Source organism: Podarcis bocagei (genome assembly GCF_964188305.1).
Source record: "Podarcis bocagei genome assembly, chromosome: 16".
Lineage (NCBI taxonomy): Eukaryota > Metazoa > Chordata > Lepidosauria > Squamata > Lacertidae > Podarcis > Podarcis bocagei.
The window spans coordinates 24,909,155-24,934,421 of NC_138142.1; the positions used below are offsets into that span (position 1 = coordinate 24,909,155).

At 48.8% G+C, this 25,267-nt stretch overlaps 3 protein-coding genes across 6 annotated transcripts in view; 1 reads left to right on the top strand and 2 right to left on the bottom strand.

Moving 5' to 3' along the window:
- The window catches only part of EHBP1L1 (EH domain binding protein 1 like 1), a 42,647-nt gene extending 35,640 nt beyond the window's left edge, over positions 1 to 7,007 (top strand). For all 4 annotated transcript variants that reach the window (XM_081175413.1, XM_081175414.1, XM_081175416.1 and 1 more), the window contains 5 exons: positions 1,830 to 1,950; positions 3,019 to 3,118; positions 3,487 to 3,560; positions 4,045 to 4,159; positions 6,156 to 7,007. In XM_081175413.1, coding sequence (XP_081031539.1) covers positions 1,830 to 1,950; positions 3,019 to 3,118; positions 3,487 to 3,560; positions 4,045 to 4,159; positions 6,156 to 6,243 — 498 coding nt within the window. In that variant the 3' untranslated portion in view covers positions 6,244 to 7,007. The remainder of the gene's footprint in view (positions 1 to 1,829; positions 1,951 to 3,018; positions 3,119 to 3,486; positions 3,561 to 4,044; positions 4,160 to 6,155) is intronic.
- A 795-nt stretch (positions 7,008 to 7,802) lies between these two features.
- Positions 7,803 to 18,775, bottom strand: KCNK7 (potassium two pore domain channel subfamily K member 7). The gene is made up of 3 exons (XM_081173975.1): positions 18,433 to 18,775; positions 11,583 to 11,978; positions 7,803 to 10,496 (listed from the first exon to the last, which is right to left on the bottom strand). The coding sequence occupies exons 1-3, from the start codon at positions 18,758 to 18,760 to the stop codon at positions 10,279 to 10,281; spliced, it is 942 nt and encodes a 313-aa protein (XP_081030101.1). The 5' UTR covers positions 18,761 to 18,775; the 3' UTR covers positions 7,803 to 10,278.
- A 2,748-nt stretch (positions 18,776 to 21,523) lies between these two features.
- The window catches only part of MAP3K11 (mitogen-activated protein kinase kinase kinase 11), a 29,558-nt gene continuing 25,814 nt past the window's right edge, over positions 21,524 to 25,267 (bottom strand). Inside the window, exons 9-10 of the mRNA XM_081175418.1 lie at positions 24,198 to 24,542; positions 21,524 to 23,326 (exon numbers count right to left, since the gene is read on the bottom strand). Coding sequence (XP_081031544.1) covers positions 22,887 to 23,326; positions 24,198 to 24,542 — 785 coding nt within the window. The 3' untranslated portion in view covers positions 21,524 to 22,886. The remainder of the gene's footprint in view (positions 23,327 to 24,197; positions 24,543 to 25,267) is intronic.

Here is a 25,267-nt window from a genome sequence, read left to right on the forward strand (position 1 = left end):
TAAGGGTGCTGAGAGATGTCAGGAGACCCCTATTCCTCTCCCAGAGCTACAGTTGCCAGGATGGTTTAACACTCAATGTCTCTTCATGGGGCCTCCCATCCGATGTCAAAGAGATAAATAGTTATGTGACTTTCCTTTGACACCTGAAGGCAGCCCTGTATCGAGACACTTTTAACGTGAGATGTTCTGTTCTGTGATTGTAGTTGTTGCTGCTGCTGTGTTTTTGTATACCCTGTTGGAAGCTGCCCCTGAGTGGCTGGGGCAACCAAATCACATGGGTGGGATACAAAAATTACATTTGCTCTGTGAGGGTTCTCCTAACAACTCTCAGGCAACTGAACAAACTACAGTTACCATAATTTTTAGGGGGAAGGTATGACTGTTTTAAAGTGGAATCATAGGGCTTTAAATGTAGGGTATACATGTGGTCTAGATGAGCCTGTTACTTAATCTTGCAAACTTGCTCTTGCATTCTTCTGGTTGCCTCTGGTGTGGGGGGAAATCAATTGCTGATTTCAGGAGCCAGGCTTGTGTGAAATGGCCCTTTAGTTTCAAGATAGCAATTGTTGTTGGTTGTTCATTACCTGCCACCCACAGCTGTTCTAGAAAGCATATGAGTAACCCAGGAGAGATTTGGGTAGCTAATTCTACTAACCGTGGGACGGGGCTTGTTTTCTAGGCAGTTCGTGGTCTCTCTTTCTGCGTGTTACCAGAGAAGCGCCTCGTAACCTAGAGGCAAATCTCATGCTTTGCATGCAGAAGGTCACAGATTTAATCCTTGACATTTGAAGGATCTCAGGTTGCAGAGCTGGGAGAGACGCTACCAGTCAAAAGTAACTAATATTGGGCTTGATTGATCAAGGGCTTGCTTTCCTACAAGGCTGCTTCATCTGTTACTCATAATGTGCTTTACTGCTCCTTCTTATGAAAATGTCCCAAACCTACAAAGCCTCTCCTCAAAGAACATGGGAAGAGTCTCCTGGACCAGGCTGGTGCTCCAACTAGTCCAGCATCCTGTTCTCACAGTGGCCAGCCACTTGCAGGACCCGAGCATGAGAGCCCTCTCCCCTGTTGTGGTTTCCAGCAACTGGCATAGCTGCCTTTAACAGTGGAGACCGAGAACAGCCCCCTTGGCTATAATAGCCATTGATAGCCTTCTCCCCCATGAATTTGTCCACTCCTCTCTTGTTTTTTAAATTAGTTCTTATTTTTTTAAAAAATACTTGTGTTACAAAACAAACAAGGACAAGTACATATAGCATCTTCTTTTTCGATTCATAGAGTCTTAATGCCATCTGAATTGGTGGTCATCACTGCCTAAATAGTTCTGCACCAACAAAAAAAGTAGATTTTTCAATGAGAATAAGTTGCACCTTCTTCATTTTTCTACAGCTCCTTTAAATTGGCAAAGCACTGAACAGCCTTTTTGTGGGGGGTTTTTTTCTGCACACAACCACCCTGTGAGGCTGGCCACTGTTGTTCCAATTTTAGATTGGGCACCTGAGGCTGAACCAGAATGCAAACTTGCCCAAAGCCACCCGGTGGTAGAGGTGGGACTTTAACAACCAGGTCTCCCAGATCTGAAAGTCACACTCTCACCACTAGGAAGCAGACTGGGATAATCTGCAGGTAACAAAGCGAGTGTGAATGTCCTCTAATATAATGGGTCCTGTTTTCATCTCTAGCAAGGCGTTTTTGCTTTCTGAAATATCATTTCTGTAGGCAACAGTCTAGCTCTTCCCTGCCCCATTCCATGCCCCAGGGTGGCATTCACATCTCCCATCCTAGGACAGACACCACCTCTAATGACTGCTGTGGTTTCACCCTAGAGATTCCAAGACACCAGCCAGTACGTGGTTGCTGAACTCCGGGCTTTGGAGAATGAACAGCGACAAATTGATGGGCGAGCAGCTGTGGTGGAGAAGGACCTGCGGGGCCTTATGGAATCAGGTAGGAAAACTGGGGATGGGAGCCACAGCTCGGTGGGTAGAGCATCTGCCTTGCATGCAGAAGTTCACAGGTTCTGTTCTTGGCATTGCCAGGTAGGGCTGGGAAAGACCCCCGCCTGAAACTCTGGAGAGGGGGCAACCTCATGGGCGAGAGGGGGCAAGCCTGCAGAGACCTTCCCTGCATTTCGCTGCCTCTGTGCTGAATGCACAATTCTTGCCCGTGCAAAGTACATTCCTGTGATGGGGAGGAAAGTGGGAGGGGGAGAGTAAAGCCTCCCCTTCCTGGGCGCACCTTTCCTGCATATCTAAATGCCCCTGCTCACCCCAGGCCCCACCCACAGATGTCCAGTGACATGCAACACCCCTACAAGCCTATCAAGCACTCATCCAACCTCACATGTGGCCAGTGCCGGATTTACGTATAAGCTAAACAAGCTACAGCTTAGGGCCCCACTCTCTTGGGGGCCCCAAAATAAAATTAAAGGGGGGGGACTGGATGTACATTTCCAAAATATAAGATAAAAAACAAATAAAATAAAACTACACACAGCAACAGTGGCAAATGGCTTTAGTTACCTATTCGGTCCATAAATTACCATATAGCATATATTCAACAAACGACAAAAAACAAAGGACAGCTGGACATATAAAGGGCCCCATTACCTTCAGTAGCTTAGGGCCTCATCAAACCTAAATCCAGCCCTGTATGTGGCCCTTGAGCAGGGACTCATTTCAGCATTGATTGGTGCTGACAGCAAGTCCCTCTAGCACAGCCACAAAAGTGGGCTTGCTATCAGTGCTGATCGTTACTGAAAATAAAGCCCTTTGAAAGTGAAACACTTGCAAGTCCCGCTTAGCATTGAACAGTTGGCAGCACGCTGGTTTTTCCTTTGCAGCCCTGTGTTTTTACACCCTACACATCTGATGTCACATATGGCTTTGAGGGTGGGGCAAGTTGCTCACAATTGTAAAATTCCCGGGAGTGACAAATGTCCACATGTTCCAGATGTTGGGGAAGACAGATAATCAGAGATCCTCACCCTACCTCTCTTCCCCTGATCTACTTCAGGTGCTGACAAACTGAGGGAGGAGGAGCTGATCCAGGAATGGTTCACACTGGTGAATAAAAAGAATGCCCTGATCCGACGGCAAGACCAGCTGCAATTGCTGTGAGTGCAGGAGGGGTGGGGGGTGGGAGGAGAAAATGGCAGCACTGAAGGGGGCAGAACTTCCTTACTCACTGCTTGATGGAGCATGATGGCTCGCTCATGTGATCCAAGGCCACATCCACACCATATGTTTAAAGCACTTTAAACAGCCATGGCTTCCCCCAAAGAATCTTGGCAGTTGTAGTTTATTAAGGGTGCCAGGTGTCTTTGGTGCACCTCTGTTCCCCTCACAGAGCTACCATATTGGTTTTACAGCCAGTGTCTCTTTCCCAGGAACTCTGGGAATTGTAATTCTTAGCAGCTGCTGCTAAGAGGAGTTACTGGTACTTTTTGGGTGTCTGAACGCAGCCTCTTCCTTTCTTCTCCAGGATGGAAGAGCAAGACTTGGAGCGACGATTTGAACTCCTGAGCCGTGAGCTGAGAGCCATGATGGCTATTGAAGGTGAAGACTTGAAAACCAGGGTGGAGGACAGGGGAAGGGGACCTGGAGGGGAAGGGGGCCTGGGAGGCTGTGTCAGTGCTTCTCTAGCATGCCCAGTTTGCTGGGCTGTTGTGCACCCTGGAGCATTTCCTGATTGGGGATGTTGATGAAGTATGGAGTATGGAGAGATCTAGGAAGTTTGGCGGCAGGGCAGGGTGGCAAAACGAAAGTTTTGTTTCAGTGTTCCTTTTTTCTTTTCTTTTTTTAAAGTTTATTCTGCCATTTATTCTGTGCTTGGTTTTTATTCCAATGTTTTGGTTTTCTCTACTGCTGTTTTCAAAATTGTTCTCTTCAGTCTTCAGATGTTTTAATTGTCCTACAGTGTGTGTGTGTTTCACGCCCAGGTTTATTTGCGGTTTTTAATATATACATCTGTACATGGCTTTGTATATCTGTGGTTTGGAAGGTGGATCAACCTTTCTTGCTATGCCTCTCCCCACTCCAGACTGGCTCAAAACAGAAGCTCAACAGCAGCGGGAGCAGCTCCTTCTGGAAGAGCTGGTGTCGCTGGTGAACCAGAGGGATGAGCTGGTGAGAGACTTGGACATCAAAGAGAGGATGTGAGTGGCTCATCTCTTCTTTGGAGTGTGAGGGAAGAGGAATGCTGGCAGTTAAAGCACAAGGGGAAAGCTACCTATCTTCCCACCAAGGACTACAGATGTGTGAGAATGGATGTTGGGGGTCTTCTGGTATAAGAACTTCTCTGGTGCCTGTTAATCCTCCTGTTTGCAGCCAAAAAGCCTCATTTCCCAAGCTTTCCTAGACTCCTGATGCAAGGACCAGGTCTTTCTGAGCACTCAAGCAACAGTAAAAAGCACCAGTGCCTCTGCACATGTGCAGATTACCTTTCCCCTTTATAACCACATTTCCTGATCCAGGAATGCATAAGCGTTGGAATTTTTCCTTTTTAGATATTAACCCGTTGGTCAGGATTTGGGGAAAGGGTTGTGTGGGGGGGGTGTTCGGTGACAGTGAAGACACATGGGGAAGAGACCTTTTTAAATGGGAATACTGTGCAAACACATGCAGACACATACACACACACAAATCCCCATTTCATTTGGCTTCTTGTCCTTGAGGCTCAATTTGTAACACTAAATTTTCTCTATTGTCCTTGCCATGTAGCTGCAGAGAGAAACTTGTATTGACAAGAAGAGTTAATATACAGTATTCTTAAAATATTGAGCATATTTTACAGTATAGAAATGAGAATAGTAAGATAATAGGGGTGATGAGGTACCTGGATATCATGCCAGCTTTTAGAGAGACTCGTTTCATTGAAGTAGGTTGGCTATTGTGTCAGCCTGTGCCCTGCCCTACCCTGCCCCGCCCCACCAGTAAACACTGATGTTCCCGTCAAATGTAAACACTGGAGACCAGAGTTTGTTTCTGAATGGAACATCTAAAATAATTTGTTTTAAAAAATCTGGGTGGAGGATGAGAGGGTTTTACAAACTAGTAAGAACTGGAACCTTGATTTTTCCATTGATTTCATGGAAGCAATTCTCTTTTTGGTTTTGTTTTTCTTCAAAGCAGGTTGGAGGGGATAAATGTTGTTAGCGAGTGAAGGACAAACGTAATTCCACCCCTCTTGAAACTTCAAGTTCTTGCTCCCTTTCTAAAAACAAAACACTTGCCTCCCTAGGGCAGGGGTCTGCAACCCGTGGCTCCGGAGCCGCATGTGGCTCTTTTACACCTTTGCCGCGGCTCCGGGGCGGATACTAGCGAGGGGAGGAGGCGCATTGTGCGCCCCGACACTCCCCACTGTGGCGGGCGCTGTACTGGCTGTGACGTCGCATGGGGGCGGTGCGTGCGTTAGTCACGCACTGTCCCGACGTCACCTACCCGCCCGCCCACTACATTGTAAAGGGCATGTACGCTGGTCACTGCATTGAAAGGGGGCATGTACGCTGGTCACTGTTTTGAAGGGGAGTGAAGAACACACACACACAAAAAGGTAACTTGTTAATTTAACGTTTATTTCTATGAGGAGTAATTCTGAGGGGTCAAACAAAGAAATAATAAAAAAGTGACAAAAAAGTTGTTTTTATAATGAGTGTTGCAGCTCCCAGTTTTTTTTCCTTTGGAAATGGGTCCAAGTGGCTCTTTTTGTCTTAAAGGTTGCAGACCCCTGCCCTAGGGAAACATGTCTTTTAAGGTGATGGTTGCCAGTTGAGGAAGGATTGCAGGTTGCTTATAAATGGAAGTGGTGCAACAATTAAAAAGTGTGATCCTCTCTGCATCACATTTGCTCAGAAATGGCGTTTGCTGTGTTCAGTGAATGCTGGAAACCAGAAGTGGGGAGAGTTGCTGTTGCACTGAGGTCCTGCCTGTCGGTTTCCCATTTGGGGCATCTGATTGGCCACTGTGAGAACAGGATGCTAGACTAGATGGGCCATTGGCCAGCAGGGCTCTTGAAAGGTACTTATGGAGCATGGGGGGGGGGGGCTCAACCAGTTGTTGTCGGTGACGTGGCTCTACTTTCTACCCACTAATGCTGCTTTTCCATTGTTGTTCTTCCCCATTTCTGCCTGCCTCCCTCCAACACCACTTTAGAGCTCTGGAAGAGGACGCCCGGTTGGAACGGGGACTGCAGCAGAGACGCCACAAGCTCAGCCGCAAGGAGAAGTGCCGTGTCAGCTGAGATGGGCTGGTGCAATTTGCCTCTTCTCCCCGCACTCCCCCAAACATGGGATGGCAGGAGGCACAGCACACGAGAGCACTTCTGCCACTCCAAAGGCAACCCCAGCCCTAAATCCCCACTAGCCATTGGGAGGGCCTCACCTGCCATGCCACAGCCTTGCTGGAGCACGTCATTGCCCACAGTCCTCGGGGGGGGGGCGCAGCTGCTTGACTGCTCATGCCAAAGAGGGGTGTGTGTGTGTGTTTGTTTGTTTTCCCCTACTGGGGCAAGGGAGATCGTCCAAACTCTTCTTTCTTTCTCTTACCCTATGTCCATGCCCTCCCCAGAGAAGATGCCACTTTTAAAGGGCAGTGCCCGTGTACCCTGGTTTACCTGGAGAGAGAAGAAATCAGCTTTTCAAATTCACACTCTCCAAATTTTAGGAATGATATTTATTTGTGTGTGTGTGTGATTTTTGTGTGTGTGCACATGCATGTGAGCTGCTCTTTAGGGTTTGAAAACGGGTGCCTCCTCCCCACCTCTGCCGTTTTTACAAAGTTTATTTGGCTCTATTATTATTATTTTTTAATGATCAATGTTTGTTGTTGGTCAATGGTACAAAAGCCACAAAGTGCCTTGAATACTCCTACAGCCATATGTGACAGTGGCCAACTTCCCTCTCCCCCCCCCCCCCAGTTTTGCACCTCCCTCTCAGCCCAGTCCCTCCCTGGTTATTTGCACTAAATTTGTACCAGAGTTTGAAATAAATACATCAAAAGACACAAGGTGCGTGAGGAAGGTAGTTTGTGGTGTGTTCGCGATACATACTGGAAATCGTCTGCTGCTTCGTGGCCATTGGCTGAGCTGCCCTTCTGTCACAGAAAGTCTTTGAACACTTTCTGTGAGGTATAGCTATAGAACATTGGTGAACAGTCCCCCTTCTGTGTGGCAACTGAGAGCTTGGCAGGGGTATCAAAAGAACAGGAAATGCTATATGCTGTTAGAACAAAGTAAGCAGGAAGGCCATGGGCTTATCAGAACGAAGGCCTAAAGGTATGGCGGTATTGCACAAAGGTCTGAGGAACTACAGTTCAAATCCCTAGTCGGTTGTGGAGCTTACTCTGTAACCTTGAGCCATTCAGCACCTTTTAGCCTAGGGGGTAAGCAAAATATGCGACACTTTCGAGGTCCTCCTGTGGTGCTCACAAAGCCTCTAAACATACCACCCCCCACTTAGTGCCCCCTTGGACATGAGGTCGTGAGGCTGGTTACCTTTTTCTCCCTCAAAAAGTACCTAGAGCTGAAGGAGGAAGTGGGGCTCTTTCCCACTTCCTTCTGAACTTTCACATGTTTTTCAGGGCTCAGATTACTGGATACGCCTTTAACACAGATCCTTTAGGGAAAGTTAAATTTGTTTGAATGCACTTACTTTGTAGGGGGAGGGGAAGTGGAGATAGGAACCATGTGCACTACCTTGAGCTCCTTGGAGGAAAGACTGGATATAAAGGGAATTAGGTACATAAATAAGCAGGAATCAGAGAAAATGGGGTAGAGAATACAGGAAAGAGGACAAGGGGCAATAGAGATGGCAGGGGCGTTTATTTCTGGCATCATGCAGGCACTGGGTTGGGAAACAGCCCTTGTCCCTTGACTAGGCAGGAGCAAAGACTTCTATGAAGTGGGCTGTACCACCTCCAGTTTTCGCTCTTGGCTTGTTACAACCAGTCAGCTTTTTTCCACTTGTTGTCCAATCTCATCTTTGTGCTAATTGACTGGGTACGCTGTATAAATAAGTGAGAACTCATTACTCTAACCCTCTTTCTCCTCTGCTAATGGATTGTGACCCTCACCGATTGCTGCAAGGGAACTGCCCTCCTCTGAAAGAGTCACACAGACTATTTATTTAACTTCCTTTCTGTGCTGCCCCCAAACCCAACATTCTCTGGGTGGTTTCCAGAATCACCACTCTTTTTTTTTACTTCCCCCACCCTTCCTCCCAAAGGACCTCAGGGTGGGGTAAAAATATTTTTTTTAAAAAAAAGAATAGGAAAAATATATTCTTATATTTTGAGTACCAGTGTTGCTGACAATGATACATAAAGTGCCTTGACTTACTCATGCAGCCAGAATATTTACCCTTTTGGCAGCCAGATAAATATAACTGCACCGGCTTTGTTCAGGTACCTGAAGCCGAGGAACCAAATGCAGCCCTCGAGGCCTCTGTGTTTGACCCTTTGGAATCTGCCCAGGCCACAAATCCTCTTCTCAGCTGTGGTTTTCACCCTAGTGTTTTGCTAGACAGGAAAATGCTCTCAAACTCTGCTAACACCTTGTGCTTTCCTGGTTGGTGGATACAGGAGTGAATGTAGAAACTCACCTGGCATACAAAGGTAAAATTCGCATTCGTTGCTTGGCTTTCTTTTGCTTCTGGCCCTGCGCTGCCTCTGGCATATGGCCCCTGGAAGGCTGCCACAAAGGGAGTGTGGTCCTTGAAAATGGTTCTTGTCTGTGATGCAGGCCTCCAGAAAGTAATGGACATAAAAAGAGGAGCCTTGATGCATCACACCAAAGGCCCATCCAGCCTAGCACCCTGTTCTTCCAGTGGCCAGCCTTCTGTCTCCAAGAAGCCCACAAGCAGGGCCTGAGCACAGCAGCTGTCTCCACACCACACCTTCCTCTGACAGTGGAAGGAAGGACAGCATCATCGCAGAATCGTTGGCAGCGTCCTCTAGTCCAACCCCCTGCAATGCAGGAATCTCAGCTAAAGCATCCCAGGCAGATGGTCATCCAATCTCTGCTTAAAAGCCTCCAGGGAAGAAGAGTCCACCATCTCCCGAGGGAGACGGTTCCACTGTCAAACAGCTCTTACCGTCAGAAAGTTCTTCCTGCTGTTTAGTCAGAATCTCCCTTCTTGCAACTTCAAGCCCTTGGTTCGAACCCTACCCTCCAGAGCAGGAGAAAACAAGCTTGTTCCCTCTTGCATGCAGAAGCCCTTGAGATATTTGAAGATGGCTCTCATATCTCCTCTTTTCCAGGCTAAACATACCCAGAGTGGGAAACGTCTCAAAATCGACTGGGAGGAGCATACAAGGCCTCCCCATCCAAACCACAGCTTTCCTTCCTTGTATGTATGGAAGCTTTTAAAAATTACTATGTGTGGTGCAGCCTAACAGCTATGCATGTTGAGGGATTTTCATGGCTACTGCATCTCTTAGGTTCTAATGTGCTGAGAGAGGGGGGGGGCACATTCATACCACATAATGCAGTACTTCAAGCACTAAGATACCACTTTAAAAGCTGTGACTTCCCCCAAAGAATCATGGGAGCTGTAGTTTGTTAAAGATGCTGAGAGTTTAGGAGGCCTGTATTCCCCTCCCAGAACTACATTCTCATCATTCTTGGGAAGACGGGTCGATTGATAAACCACTCTGGGAATTGCAGCTCTGTGAGAGGAATGGGGTTCTCCTCTTTTCACCCTTAACAAACTACAGCTCCCAGAATTCTCTGGGGGAAGCCATGTGGCATCACTTACAGTGTGAATGTGGACCGAGAAAGAACGAAGGAGAGTTCTATGTGAGTCTAGGAGGTGGTGTCAAATTTGCACTGCTTCCTGGATTCACCTTTTTAGAAGAGCGATTGGACATAGATCAACCATGCTTGAATGGAGTCATCCCACAGAATCACAAAGCGCTGCATTTGAGGGGAGGGTACAGTTCTTGCTGTTTGTTTTCCCTTTCCCCCCCTAGAGGAAATATGGGCTTTCTACTTGTGGCTTCTCCGTGCGCTGCAAAGCCTTTGCTTCCTCTCTGCATTCTTCTCTATCACATGTAATCTTCCTCACTAGGGTGCAAATTTTACATCAGTTAAATTTGCACCCTGCCTTTCTGCCAAATGGCGCTTGGAGCAGTTCAGTTAACAACAACAACAACAATACAAATATAATAAAATACAATAAAATAGCAAGAATGTAAATAAAGACAAGTAAAGCATCCATCAACAGAGACACCTGTTAAAACCAACGGTGACTGGGGGAGGGTTGGCTCCCCCCAGGAGATGTCAAGTGGCACCCCTTTCCATAGGGACATCTTGGGAAGTGGAACCAGACACTGTGGCCAAGGCAAGCTGGTCTCTGGCCAAGATCTCCAGACGGTCGTCGTCCTCCTGGGGTGGGTCACTGGCAGGAGCGAAGAAACGCACAAAAGCCCGGACTTCCTGTAGCTGATAGGCCGTCTCAAGAGTCACAAGCATGGCCAATAAGCCAACAAGGAGATAGCCTGGTGTGTGTGTGTGTGTGTGAAAATAAAGGTCAGTGAGGGAGGGGCAGCATTTTTTTAAAAAAAATCTCCCCACCTGATCTTGGGCATGGTCGTAGCATTTCCTAATCACGATGCCCCCCTTTATAGGCCCTTCCCACAGGAAACCAAGCTACTAGTCCTCATTGTTTCAGTTCCCCCATTTGACAATATTTCGTACCTTGCCTCCCCTTTCATTTCTCCCTTTGACCTCCCACCCATGCCTCCCCTACCTACCCATCCTCTTGACTGCTTCTCTCATGGCCAGTCTCCCCTACCTCTGCCCCTGATCTCTCACCCCACGTTTGCTATGGAGGTCTTAATACAGATTGTAAGACATTTGGGGCAGAGACAACATTGCAACTAGGTTCACCTGCCACCTTTGTTATATATTTTTAGGCACCGGGAGAAAACGTTCCTCTTCAACCAGGCCTTTGGCTGATTAATATTTTATACCCTTTTAAATGTGTCTGTGGGAAGGGGGAGGTTATTGTTTTACTATTTTGCTTTACTTATTTACTTATTTTTATCCTGCATTTGATTCAGTGAACAGTATTGAACTCTTACAAATGAAGGGCGGAACAACAACAACAACAACAACAACAACAATGTTCTAGCTCGCATCCACTGCAAAAAGTGGATTGTGAAAGTTGTTTCCACTTCTGTTTCAAACGCTCCAGAAGGTCAATAGTCCCCATTTTACAGACTAAGTGGAAATCTGAGCCCATCTGCTTGGTCGAGCCCATTAGCTAAGTGGGGATTTGAACAGCTTCTGGCTAGTTTAAATGCCTGACGAGAGAGAGAGAGAGAGAGAGAGAGAGAGAGAGAGAGAGAGAGAGAGAGAGAGAGAGAGAGACTTAGAAGGAAGTTTTCCTTGAAGCCTAAACCTTCAACCTTAACACTTTATTCCCAACCAGTAGTGCAATGGCAAATTCAGAAATGCAGGGTCCCTTCATGGTGGGAACAGCCATGTCCCCTTCTAAGATTCCATAACTAAGCAGATAACAGTGATCTTATAATTACGCATTAATAATAATAAGTGTGCAGCAGCGCCGCCTAGTGACTTACAAGTGATGCTAAGCTCGTAGAGCTCGTGCAGAGGTGGCTGTGAGCTCCCTCGCGGCACGTAGTCGCCCAGGCCGATGGTGCTGAGGGAGATGAAGCAGAAATACACCGACTCCAGGAAGTTCCAGCTGCCCTCCAGGGCCCAGAAGCAGATGGCAGGGATGAGGATGAAGAGCCCCAGGGTGGCCAGCCCCAGCCCTATGGCGTGGACAAGGGCCACGCGGGCCAGCGGGAAACCCCAGCGTGTCTGGATGTACCGGACGGGACGGTGGCTGAGGAGGGGCAGGAGGTGCTGGAGCAGGCAGGCCAGGAGCAACAGGGTCATGGGGATGCCCAGCAGCGAGTACAGGATGCAGAATATTTTGCCCAAAGCCGAGAGAGGGACCGTGTGTCCATAACCTGTGGGCGAGAAGAACAGGCGCCGCTGCATGAGTCTCCGCTAAGTGGCCTACCTTCCCACAGGCCAGACCCACCTGCTAGGCTATACCCTACTTCTTTGCACCTTCCTTGGGTGTTTTTTTCCTGGTGGGAATATGTCTTTGAACTCTGACGACGTCTCACAGAATGAGGATAGAGCTCCAGGTGTTGCCTTTCAGCTAGATCTGCTATGTTTGGTGCAAATGATTTGGAGTGCACCCATATCTGCTTTTGGAGTGCATGGGTGCAGGCAGGATTGATGCTGGGTGGGGGGCAGGACACCCACCTGTGACCATCCTCTGCCTAGCAGATTTGGAACAAAATGCCTCAACAAGTTGTTTCTTCTGAACCCAAGTGCTCAGAAAAATCTGCCAAAATCTTTCTATAGTTTCTACTTTTACTTAAGTGTTTTTATTTATTTGATTGATTTTGGGGCAGGGGCAGCTGCCCATGTCAGATTGATTTGCATTGTGTTTTCCTTGTTGTACGTAACAGAATTTGCACGCCAGTCTCTTGAAACAGAAGCCCCTTGCATTTTCAGTATTCCTAAATGCTTAGCTTGGGTTCACACAGAACAAGGCAACCTCAATGTTCTTCCTATGCGCCTTCTCCAGAGTGACCCTAGGAGCCAATCCTCACTGGCTGATTCTCCGCCTTTTACTTTGATTGGCTGCAGTCAGCACAATGAATGGGAGTGCATCTTCTTAGTGGCTAAAGAGCTCCCCTTTCGCACTGTTTTGGTGGCTCTGGGGTGCTGGAGGCAGGGTCCCTGCTGCAGAAATAGTAATGTGCCTTTGACCCTCCCCAACCACTGACCTCCCAGCCACTACACCTCTGGGTATAAGGGTGTTTTAAATGCATGGTGTGCCAGAAACCATCACACCAAGTGCTTCTTCTGGTTATAATAAAATCATTGCCTCCCTGTAGCTTTCTAAAAGTCTTCTGCAAAATGGGATGGGCCGCTCTGGCCTCCTCTGTAATTTAAGCACTAGTCTAGGCGTGTCGGTATGGTGAATTTTCCAGATAGGGTGATCTGGATTAACTCCAGGATGTCTGTGTTTTTGAGCTTTTTTATTCTGGAAGAATGAACTGGCATAATAACAGTCTGTCTATGCAATTTGCTGATAGGCTAGAGACAATTTTGCATCTCTTGCCTATTATTATTGTTGTTGTTGTTGTTGTATTTCTTTCTTTCTTTCTTTCTTTCTTTCTTTCTTTCTTTCTTTCTTTCTTTCTTTCCATAATTTATAACCTGCCCTTCAGGGCAGGTTACAATTAAGACACAACTTTAATATAAAAAACAGAATATAAAAAACAGAATAATGCACAATTAGGGTTGCCACATTTCAAAAAGTAGAAATCAGGTCACAAAATTGTTGAGCCCTTTTTAAAAAAAAATTAAAAAATCTCAACGAAAAATAAAGCTATTTTAAGTAAATCTGACAAAATCTACACTTCCGACATGGGAAGTCCCAGACATTTATGCGATTTCTGCCTGGACACTGTTTCCGACAGCCAAATCCTGGCTATGTCCGGGAAATTCTGGACGTATAGCAACCCTATCACAATATTAAAAACAGTTTAAAAACAAAAATAAAAAAGAAGGTGGTTCCTAAAAATATACTGTGTTAAGAAGTCAGAGGCCAGAATGAAGAGGTGCGTCTTCAGCGTTCAGTGAAAGCTGGATAAAGAAGCTGTGGGGAGGGAGTTCCACAACTTAGGGGCTGCCCCAGAGAAGGCCCTCTCCCAGGCTGCCATCCCACCAAGTTTCTTAGGGCAATAGATCAATCAAGAGGGATCTGTAGGGAAGGAAGCCGATCACTTGGGAGCTGAGGAGTTTAGGGCCTTAATGTGAGCACCTTGAATGACGCCTGGAAACAAACTGGCAACCAATGCAGCTGTTTTAAAGCAGGGGCTATCTGAGATCTGGCTGCTGTATTTTGGACCAATTGAAGTTTCTGAGTTGTCTTTCATACCCTCCCAACATTTTTCCAATGAAAATAAGGATGTCCTATTCCATCATCATCATCATCATCATCATCATCGTTTGATTATTTATACCCCAGCCATCTGACTGAGTTGCCCCATCAACTCTGGGCTGTTTCCAACATATATAAAAAACATAACAAAACATTAAACATTAAAAAACTTCCCTATATAGGGCTGCCTTCAGATGTCTTCTAAAGGTTGTAGAGTTTCTTATTTCCTTGGCTCAGGAGTTGCATAACACCATACCCTCTGACATTTCTCCAATGAAAATAGGGATGTCCTAAGGAAAAGGGGGGCATTCCGGGATCAAATCAGAAAACCAGGATGGTTTCTGTAAATCTGGGACTGTCCCTCTGGTGAAGTGGCCAGAGCTGAAAAAAGGCACTCTTGCCACCAAGGCCAGTTGAGGCTCCATTGACAGTGCAGGAGGACGCCAAACTGCAGATTTACTTCTTCCTGGAGAGAGCAATTCCATGCAGGGCAGGCCGCCTTTCAGACATTAACCATTCTGATTGTGTGTGCAGAACTATTTTGAAGTATGTTAAAGGGCAACTGATCCAGGTTGCGTTATCTTTGCGTCTGTAGTCATACGAGGGTGGGGCTTTTTCTGCTTTTGGTTTTGCCCAGCTGATCCTCAGCTGCAGGTATAAAATACGGAGGAACCAGCACCATTCATTTGTCACCCCAAAACACCACCACTACCTTATTCTGATGTTTAGCATCATTTGGGAGGGCCATAACTTAAGTGACAGCGGTATAAGGCATTTGATCCTGCACATCTTAACGCCTCTACTGCCATACAAAAGCTCATTTCCTCTTTGTACTTTGTGGATGGGGAGCTGGAGCTGGTTGGTGGGCCGGATCCTGACTTCCTCCAAGCCTCTTGGACCATTTTCGCAGGGGAGGTGGGACTGCCCACCTGTCAATCACCTGGTGCCACCATGAAACCAAACTGCTGGCCAAAGCACAGGGGATTGCAGGCACCAATGGCCAGCTGTGCTTTCTGAAAACCACCATCTCCTGCACCCAGTTCTTTCTATTGAATAAAGTCGCCTTCCCCAACCAGGGGCATTCCAGCTGCTTTGCATCACAATTCCCACCCTTCTATAGGAGTGTGATACAGTTTTTGGCTACCTATGGATCAGCACTTGCAGAAGAAGTTGCATTATGGCACAGGAAAAATGCTATTCCCTGACCTCTGCACGTGGTTAAGGTGCCACCCTAGGCCACTGTTTCTATGGACTGTTAACATTTTGGGAACTCTGTTCATAATTTGCAAAGAACGTATTTGCTCATGTTTTCTGGAAAGGTGGAATAACATGTCCAAAGCAAGCTCATCCATGGATGTACCCAGTTTGAAAAAGAACATGAAATGGGTGTGTGTTAGCCAGGAAAGAGCAACCTCCATTCTAATTTGTTTTGTGGAACGGTAATGCAGTGTGCTATTGTTCTGCATTATCCTGACACTGAGAATCTAACGTGCCCTCTAGGATAATAAAGGCTTTTCATGACTATTAGCCCATGGCGACCTGATGGCTCTCTGCCTTTAAGAGTTGGAATCAGGCCATGTTCCTAGATACACATGGTTAGGCAGGATCACGAGAACTAAGTGTGGCACCCTCTTCTGTGCTGCGTCGCGAGTGCGGTTCTGGGCACCAGATTTTGTGAAAGGTGTTGACAAACTGGAGCACGTCCAGAGGAGGGCAGCCAGGCAAGTGAGGGGGTCTGGAAACGAATTACTGTGTGGAATAAAGCTGGTTATGTTTAGTCTGTGAAGAGAAGATGAAGGGGAGGCACGATAGCCATCTTCAGATATCTGAAGGGCTTCCTCACAGAAGATAGAGTGAGCAGACTTGCTCTCTGCTGCACCAGGGGGCAGGTCCAGAACCAAGGAGTGGGAATGGCACAGAAGCAGATTTTGGCTAAACAATGGGAGAAACTGTCTAGCAGAATGAGCTGTCTGACAGTGGAACAGTCTGCCTTGGGAGATGGGGGCTCTCCTTTGCTGGAGGTGCTTAAACAGAGTCTGTCAGGCCAAGATGTTGCATTGGGAGGTGGTGGCCTCCGTGTTTCAGCTGAGGCTCTCCTTGCAAGTTTCATGCCCTGAGCAAAGGGTTGGGCCTAGATGACTTCCAGGATCCCTTCCCCTTTTAAAAACTCTTTGGGTTAAAATCATAGAGTTGGAAGAGACCCTGGGGTTGTAATGTTAGTTATTCTTAGAGCAGACCCACTGAATGCACTGGAATTACTAGTTTAGGCCCCTACATATCAATGGGTTTACTCTGAGGATGCGGCCTAACCTTGGATGCGGCATTCTGACTTTGGATATAGGGTTTGGGAACCCTTTGTTTGGGGGATTAATTTTTGTCTTCCTCAAGCAGAGATAAGCAGGAGTGAGCCCACCACTGCGACAACTCAAATGGAATAGAATAACAGAATCATAGAACTGCATACCCTCCAACATTTCTCCGATGAAAATAGGGACATCCCATTCCGTAATTTTAATTTTACTATTTATACCCCACACATCTTAGTGGGTTGCCCCAGCCACTCTGAGCAGCTTCCAACATATTTAAAAAACATAATAAAACATTTAACATTAAAAAACTTCCCTATACAGGGCTGCTTTCAGACAGCTCAGGGGTCGTATAACTCCAAATCCTCCAATATTTATCCAGTGAAAATAGGGGCATCCTAAGGAAAAGTGGGACATTCCAGGATCAAATCAAACCGGGATGGCTTCTCTAAATCAGGGACACTTGGAGGGTCTGGAATTGGAGAATTGGAAGGAACCCTGAGGATCATCTAGTCCAACCACCTGCAATGCAGAAACGTGCTGCTGTCCCATACAGGAATCGAACCCACAACTGTGGCGTTATCAACACTATGCTCTAGCCAGCTGAGCTACCCAGTGGAGGAAACCCTTCTCCACGCAGCTGTTTTTATCTATGGTCTTGGTTTTTACTGGCATTTGTATTTGCTCTTCAGTTTTAATGCTGGCACATTTTATACCCACGTTATGTTTACACTGATTGCAAAGTCCTAGCAAGATATAAATGACTGGTAATACTTTTGTTTTGTTTATAAAGGCTTGAGTCAATGTATGTGGTGGACATGCACATGTGGCTCAGTTCTGGGAGGAAGTATTTGTTGAAATAAAAGCAATTACTATGCAAAATACCTGTAAGTGCCCAGTGCTGGAATTGCTCAATCTATTTAACCCTAACCAACAACTTAATCCCTTAATAAGTTATATTTTATTAGTGGCCAGACTTTTCAGTTAGTATAAACTATATACTGCCCTCTACACGAATGAATGTTTATCAGGGATTTCTGATGCATTACCTTAACTTCATCTTCTGGTTTAGATTGGGGTGTTTTATTTTTAAAAAATTTTTTTGCTTGCTTGTATGACATTGTAAGGTGTTGTAAGACTATAACAACATACCTCATAAATGGCCAACATGCCTTCAAATTACCATTAGGTAAATAAATGAAAGGGATGTTTCTCTGTGCAAAGCTTGCCATGCAGAAGGAACTTCAGTGAGCAGAGTGCCTGGCATGGCATACAGAAAGATGCAGGTTCAATCCCCAGTATCGCCAGCTCAAAGGATCAGGGAGCAGGCGAGAGCAAAAGACCTTTGTTTTCAGGGGACCAGTGGCGTAGCGTGGGTTGTCAGCACCTGGGGCAAAGCAAGTAATTTGCACCCCCTAACCCGTGGATTTGCGCCCCCTAACCCTAACCCCCAGATGTTGCGCCCGGTGCTGCCGGCCCCCCCTGCACCCCCCACGCTACGCCACTGCAGGGGACTTTAGCCAGCCACTGCCAGGCATGGGGCAGGTGGCTCTCCTGTAGCATCATCATCATTAATTCTGCCTTTTTGTCCCTTATTTTCCTCCAAGGAGCTCAAAGGGGTGTACAGTGGTACGTTGGGTTAAGTACTTAATTCGTTCCCGTTTTTAACCTGAAACTGCTCTTAACCTGAAGCACCACTTTAGCCAATGGGGCCTCCTGCTGCAGCTGCGCAGCCGGAGCACAATTTCTGTTCTCATCCTGAAGCAAAGTTCTTAACCCAAGGTAATATTTCTGGGTTAGCAGAGTCTGTAACCTGAAGCGTATGTAACCCAAGGTACCACTGTACGTGGTTCTCCTCCTTTCCATTTAATGCCCACAACAACCAGACTGAGAGGCAGTGACTGGCCCATGGTCACCCAGCGAGCTTCATGGCCAAGTGGGGATTTGAACCCTGGTCTAGCTGCACCACAGTGGCTCCCCTCCCAACAGCTGGGCGGTCAGGACGGTTCCTCCATCCTTGCTGCCTGAGGCAGGATCAGGGAGCTGCGTGCTTGGGCAGCCGAGGGCAGCTGGAGTCTCTCCCGGTTGGTTTTCTGCCTGCGCCGCTCCAAAAGGAAAGGGATGCCCCCCGGGCTGAGCTCGACGACCTACCTGTGGTGGTGAGGACGCTGGCGGTGAAGAAGAGCGCCGAGGTGAACTCCCAGTTCTCGTCTCCGGAGACGTTGCCCAGGCCGGAGACGCCGTAGTTGCCGGCGTCGATGAGGCGCTCCAGGAGGCCGGCCAGCCTCTCCTCCGACAGGCACGCGCGGTGCTCGGCCAGCAGGCGGGCGCGGGCGTCGTGCAGGGCGGCCAGCAGGGCTCGCTCGGGAGGCGCCTCCAGGCCCGCGAAGACGGCGGCGCCCACCAGCAGGAAGAGCCCGTAGGCGCCCAGCAGCAACCCGTAGCGCCACGACGGCGGCACGGCCGGACACAGCGCCATCCTCGACGGCCCGGCCCGGCCCTTCCCTCTGCCAGCAAGCGAGCCAGCAGCCTCTTCTCACCTGTCCCAGGTGAGCTGGCCTCAGCCCAGGGCGCGGCAACCGGTTCCTTCTCCCCGTGACGCACAGCTGCTTTAACCCTCGCAGCTCGGTTTCCCGGGCGCGCCGTCTAACTTTGCACAACTCATGGCATCCATCCTCAGCGAGAGTGCGCTTCTATGCCCAGAGAGGACGCAAGAAGAGCAAAAAGGACCCTTTTTGGCCGGGGGGGAGGGGGGGGTGTCTCCGGCTCAATCCCAGGCTTCTGCGGGTAGCGCTGGGCAAAGAACAACACGAGAGCTGCTGCCAGCTAGTGTTTTCCCCACCATAGTCAAAGAGCCTTGCATATAGGAAGTCTCAGGATCAATTTCCGCGCATCTCCAGGTGTCTTAAACTGGACACGGTATTCTAGTTGAGGTCTGACTAGCAGTACTCTTGCTTCCTATCCCTTAAAGAACATCGGAAGCAGGAGTCAAGATTCACGGGTCCGTCTCTCTCTGTTGTCTACACTGGCCGGCTGACAGTTTCAGACCTACCTGTGAGATGCCTGGGATTGAACCTGGGAGAGTCTACACACAAAGGAGGTGCTCTATTAATGCAGTCCAAAACCACACTGGCCATTTTTGCTGCTACTTCACAGATTAGTATTTTCGTGCATTTTGCATTAGTATATAGAACATAGGGACATGGGTGGCGCTGTGGGTTAAACCACAGAGCCTAGGGCTTGCTGATCAGATGGTCGGCTGTTCGAATCCCCGCAACGTGGTGAGCTCCTGTTGCTTGGTCCCTGCTCCTGCCAACCTAGCAGTTCGAAAGCACGTCAAAGTGCAAGTAGATAAATAGGTACCACTCCGGCGGGAAGGTAAACAGCGCTTCCATGCGCTGCTCTGGTTCGCCAGAAGTGGTTTAGTCATGCTGGCCACATGACCTGGAAGCTGACCATCTCGGCCAATAAAGCGAGATGAGCGCTGCAACCCCAGAGTCGGCCACGACTGGACCTAATGGTCAGGGGTCCCTTTACCTTTACTATATAGAACATGCCATGGAAGGGGCAACTGTGCTACACCCCCCCCCCCATTCTGACCCACCTCCACAAGTAGAAGAGTGATCTTCTGAAGAGTGGGGGTCCCGTGGTCATGGTGGGGTCTCTGTGTATTTCAGAACTCTTGAAAATCACGGTTATAAAACATGCCTCCTTGAGTATTGGAGTCTACAAGACCATATTGTCACTCTAACTTGCCTTTGGCAGTGATTTTTTTTGGGTGGGGTAGCTAGCACACTCACCCCCTCCGTTTTTAACAACTTTCAAGCATTTAATAGTGAATTTACCCTCTTGGCTCTTCCCTTCAACTTCCTTTTTTAACCAATTTCCTCATTTTGAGGAACTTTCCTCTTTTGAAATCAAACATGGCTGTGTTGGATTTTCTTGGCAACTGGACAGTTACATGGATATTTAATAGTGTTAAGAGGGGCAGGTGGGGCTTGTCAACCTGGGGAGGTAGCCCACCTAGGCAAAGGAAAATTCTGCTCTTAAACCTCTGCTGCCTTATGGAATACCTTCAGGAGAAGAAAAGGCTAAGGAGTAAACCTTACACAAATTCAGAGTCTCCAATACGGTCAGATGGCTCCTCGTACGCCCCCTTCTGGCAAGCCGGTGCCGAACGTATTGCTCTGCTTTCCTTTGGACCACATCATGAGGCCGGGACAGGGGGATCTTGTAGTCACTTCAAGGCTGCTAAAAGCAGCAGTTTGACTTCACCCCCAAAAGCACACTCCATTGTGTCTCGAGACAGATGGATGCCAATGGTATTATTGTCACTGCTCCCAATTGGCTTGACAATACATATTGTGTCCGGTCCTGGGCATCACTCAGGATAAAATCCAGGGTCAGTACACCAGCTGTCATTTAGGGTATAGGAGCCAACTCCTAGGGGCTGAGGTCCCTTCGCCGCCTCCTCCGACAAAATATTTAACCACACAGCCCTCTTGGAACCTTTCTTGACCTGTGGCATACACTCCAGCCAAGTTTCTAACACTCTGCTTTTAAAGAACTCCCCTTTCCCCCTCCCAATTCTCAGTTACAATACTGAGTGCCCTGTGAAGAGGGATTGGTTGTTATTCCACAAGGTGAATAGGGGTCTCGTAACAACTCTCAGCACCCTAAACAAACTACCCTTCCTAGGATTATTTGTGGGAGGAAGCTGTGACTGTTTAAAGTGGTTCTAGTTACAGGTAGGTAGCTGTGTTGGTCTGCCGTAGTTAAAACAAAATAATAATAATAATAATAATAATAATAATAATAATAATTCCTTCCATAAGCACCTTTAAAGTGGTGTCGTAGTGCTTTGAATGGGAATGTGGCCGAAGTTCCAAGTTATCACAAATGCAGGCATGGAATATAGTGATACCTCGGGTTAAGTACTTAATTCGTTCCAGAGGTCTGTTCTTAACCTGAAACTGTTCTTAACCTGAAGCACCACTTTAGCTATTGCTTTAGTACTATTTCTGGGTTAGCAGAGTCTGTAACCTGAAGTGCATGTAACCTGAAGCATATGTAACCCGAGGTACCACTGTAAGACAAGGCTGCTGTTTTGACTCTTGCAGATGCCAGTCACCAGATTAAACACGGAAGGAGTTTGCGCTCTCTCTCTCTCTCACCCTGACCCACACCCACTGTTAGGGAGGTGTTGCAGACCCCCTTTATGGACCATGGGAGACACATGGGATGGAGGCAGCAATCAGAGGTTTATTTGGTCTCATTTCACAGGCTTGGCCCGTCGTCGCAAGTTGAGATTGGGCCTGACACAGGTGGCTCCCTCGTGGAGTGGGAGAAGGTGCACGAGGGAGCCTGGCACTCACATGTGAATTTCAAGTAGGGTGGGGAGAGGGGAGAGGCGGACACAGTAGAATTGCACATTCAAAGTGCTAGTGGCTGTCAGACTCCAACCAGGAAAAAGCACTGCTTTTTTTTGTTGCATGTGCAGCCCGTTGCAAGACATTCTTTGCTTTCCTCTTACACGTCCACGTCAAAAGACAGGCACAAGCAGGTGGGGCAATCTGGCTCCAGTGTGTACCCCCACTCTGGGCTATCTCCTCTCATGTTTGTGCAATGTGGCTCACTCTTGAATGCTGCAGAGCATCCTCGGACCTGCTTGGGTCAAGATAACCATGGCAGGCTCCCCTCCTTGCATAAATTGGAAGGAGCGATGCCCGTCTTGGGGACAAAGGATACAGAGAAAGGAGAGTGGAGTCTTGCTTGCTTCACAGGCTCTCCATAACAGCCTTGGCCAACTTAGGAGTCTGCCAGACGTTTTGGACTACAACTCCCATCAACACTTGCTGGCTATGGGATGATGGGAGTTGTTGTCCAAAACATCTGGAGGGCTCCAGGTTGGACAAAGCTGCTCCACCTCCTGCATTCAGTGGAGGGGGAGCCACTAAGGCCTAGTCATGGCAGGGTGGAGCTGTGCCCCTCAAGGTGAATGGAGAATCAGTACGCAATGAAGACAATAGCTGCCAGCGAGCGAGCCTGGCCAACGCGGGGGTCGTGGAAGCCCCACAAGCCATTCCAGCAAAGGTGGAGGAGAGGAGAGTGACTTGCCAGCGTGGGTCTGACCGGTTAGTGTTCATTTCATGGAGGGGCGTGAGAAAGGGCTCTCCGCTCTCCCTCAACCCCACCCCCACCCCCTGCCCAATATACACAACCCCTCATCACTTCCGTGGGGCACTCAATACTATCCCGTGGTTTGACATCCCTGAAGGAATCGGCTGAGAAAGAAGCAAAGTCTTCCCAACACTGTTGAGGTTAAGGCGCTCAGTGAACGGAAAGTGGGGAGGAAGGGAAGAAGGTACTCAGGTGTGTGGGGGTGTGCCCACCTCCCCCCTATGGCATGGGAAAAAACCCCTCTCCCCCTTGGACAGCGATTCCCATCTCCCCTTTCGACAGAAAGGCCATGCTCCCAGCCTTCGACTACATTTGCAGCCTCATGTCCAATCACAGTTGAGCGTGGGGTTCAAAGTTCAAGGCGCCAACTTCCTGAACGAAAAGGTGCTTCGGGAAGGCGGGACCTCCTTCTTTTACTTTTCCCTTCACTTTGGGGCCGTCCGTCCTTGAGCGGATGCAGCTGCTGTCCACCACGGCAGCTCCTCTTCGGGCAGGAGTGGCCGGGAGGTCTGGCGCGGCAACGGAGAAGGGCTGAGCCGCCCGGGTGGAGCCAATCTGGACGCAACAAGGAAGGGGTCAGGGGTGGCTGGCGCTGTTGGCTCCCTCGGGGCTGAGAAGTCCCCACAGGCAAAGGGATCGGGAGCCGCAAAAGGATTGGTCCTTTCAGGACCCAGTGGCTTGAACTGGCGCGGCCCCAGGCGAGGGGACTGGACTGGGGAGGAGCGGGCCCCAGAAGACACAAAGCTCCAGGGGTCGATGCGGCTGCGGACGGGAGAAGGGCGGGGCCTGGAGATGAGGCTGGCGTGTGGGGAGGGGCGGGGGGAGCGGGGGCTGCGGGGGGAGGAGGGAGAAGGGAGAGCACCATCTGTAAGGAACAGAGAGCATAAGCACACGTTAGCCATGATGCCCCTAACTCAAGCGGAAAGAAACCCTGGAGGGAACTGGAATCTGGTTGTGAAACTTCAAAAAACTATACAGTGGTACCTCGGGTTAAGAACTTAATTCGTTCTGGAGGTCTGTTAACCTGAAACTGTTCTTAACCTGAGGTACCACTTTAGCTAATGGGGCCGCCGCGCCACCAGAGCACAATTTCTGTTCTCATTCTGAAGTAAAGTTCTTAAGCTGTGGTACTATTTCTGGGTTAGCGGAGTCTGTAACCTGAAGCATCTGTAACCTGAAGCATCTGTAACCTGAGGTACCACTGTATTCAGCCATGCTGCCGCCTTTTACGCTGGTTTAACACCCAGAGATTCGGCTAAGGCCTCCGTCCTATGAAGACAGGAAGCTACGATACCACTATAAACTCCCCAAAGAATCCTGGGAGCTGTAGTCTGTTAAGGATGCTCAGAGTTGTTAGGAGACCCTTATTTCCTCTCACAGAATCACAGGGAACTCTGGGAATGGTAGCTCTGTGAGGGGAATAAGGGGGTCCTCTAACAATACTCAGCTCCCATAATTCCCGGGGGGAAAGCGGGGACGGTTTAAAGTGGATTAATGGCACTTTAACTGCGCCAATGTGGCCCAAGTCCACTGACCCATCTAGCATTGTCTACAAAGACAGGTATCAGCTCTCTGGGGCGCAGACAGGGGGACAATTCCAAGCCCTAGCTGGAGATGACGGTGGGGCTGACCCACTGCCTGCAAAGCGTCTGCTCAGCCTCTGAGCTGCAGCCCTCATCTACACCAGCTCAACCCCACCCCTCTGCAGCCTCCTAAATTCTCCTGCCAGGACTTACCCCATTTCTGGGTTTTGTTGCCACGGCCTTCCACAAGTCTCGGGATCTTGGGTGACATCTGGGTCCAGAGAGGAGGCAAGGCCCCCCTGTTGCCTCCAGAGGCCACATCGACGAGGAGATCCGTAGGAGGCTCCTCCTTGCACAGCTCCACATGGACGGTGGGGGTGGACTCTTGCGGAGGGGAGGGTGGCGGGGGCTCCTGGAGGGCGGACGGAAGCTCTCGGCCCAACCCGAGAGAAGCAAGCAAGGCTGTTCCCCGAAGCAGGGCCCGCTGGATGAGTCGGGGGGCACTGGGACGTTCTGGGACTGGGTCCTCGGTTTCCGGGGAATCGACTGGGACACTGCCTGTTAGGGTAAGAAAGTTGGAAAGTCAAACCACAACCTGACAGTGTTACAAACTTAAGTCCCCACTTAAGTCCCCACTTAGCTAACTTAAGTCCCCACTTAGCCCACTGAAGCCCACTCAGTTTTGCGGGGGGCAGCACAAAATGTGGGGTTTGCGGCACCAAACCAGCAGACTGCCTTGGCATTGGTTTGAAGTCCATCAGACAAGGTTGGGTTTGGGGTCATTTAACAGTGACCCCGGTTTGAGTGTCAATTGCTCAGTTTGCAGGCTGGCACAAAATGCAGGGTTTGCGGCACAAAACCGACACTAAACCTTGGCACCTGCTTGAAGTCAACTGGACAAAGTTGGATTTGTTGGCATTAACTTGTGACCCCGATTTGTCAATGACTTTTTTTTGGGGGGGTGGCATGGAACACAGGGTTTGCGGCACAAAACAGAACTAAAACTAGCACTAAACTTTGGCATCCGTTTTTTGGGGGGGCGAATCTGGAATTTTGGGGTCACACGTTAATGAAGTTCCCTGTTGCCTCTTCAGCTTCTGACACCTCCCCCCCCCCCCGTCTTCTCCCTCTTGCCATTCGTCATCATTCCACCACCAGTTCCCTGGCCTTGAGGCTTCTTCCCTTGGGGGTTCCCCAGCTGATGCCTCCCACCACTCCTCTGCCTCCAGCCAGTCCATACAGTCCAACCTGACCTGGAAATGGCCGGGATAGAGCCTGTTGCC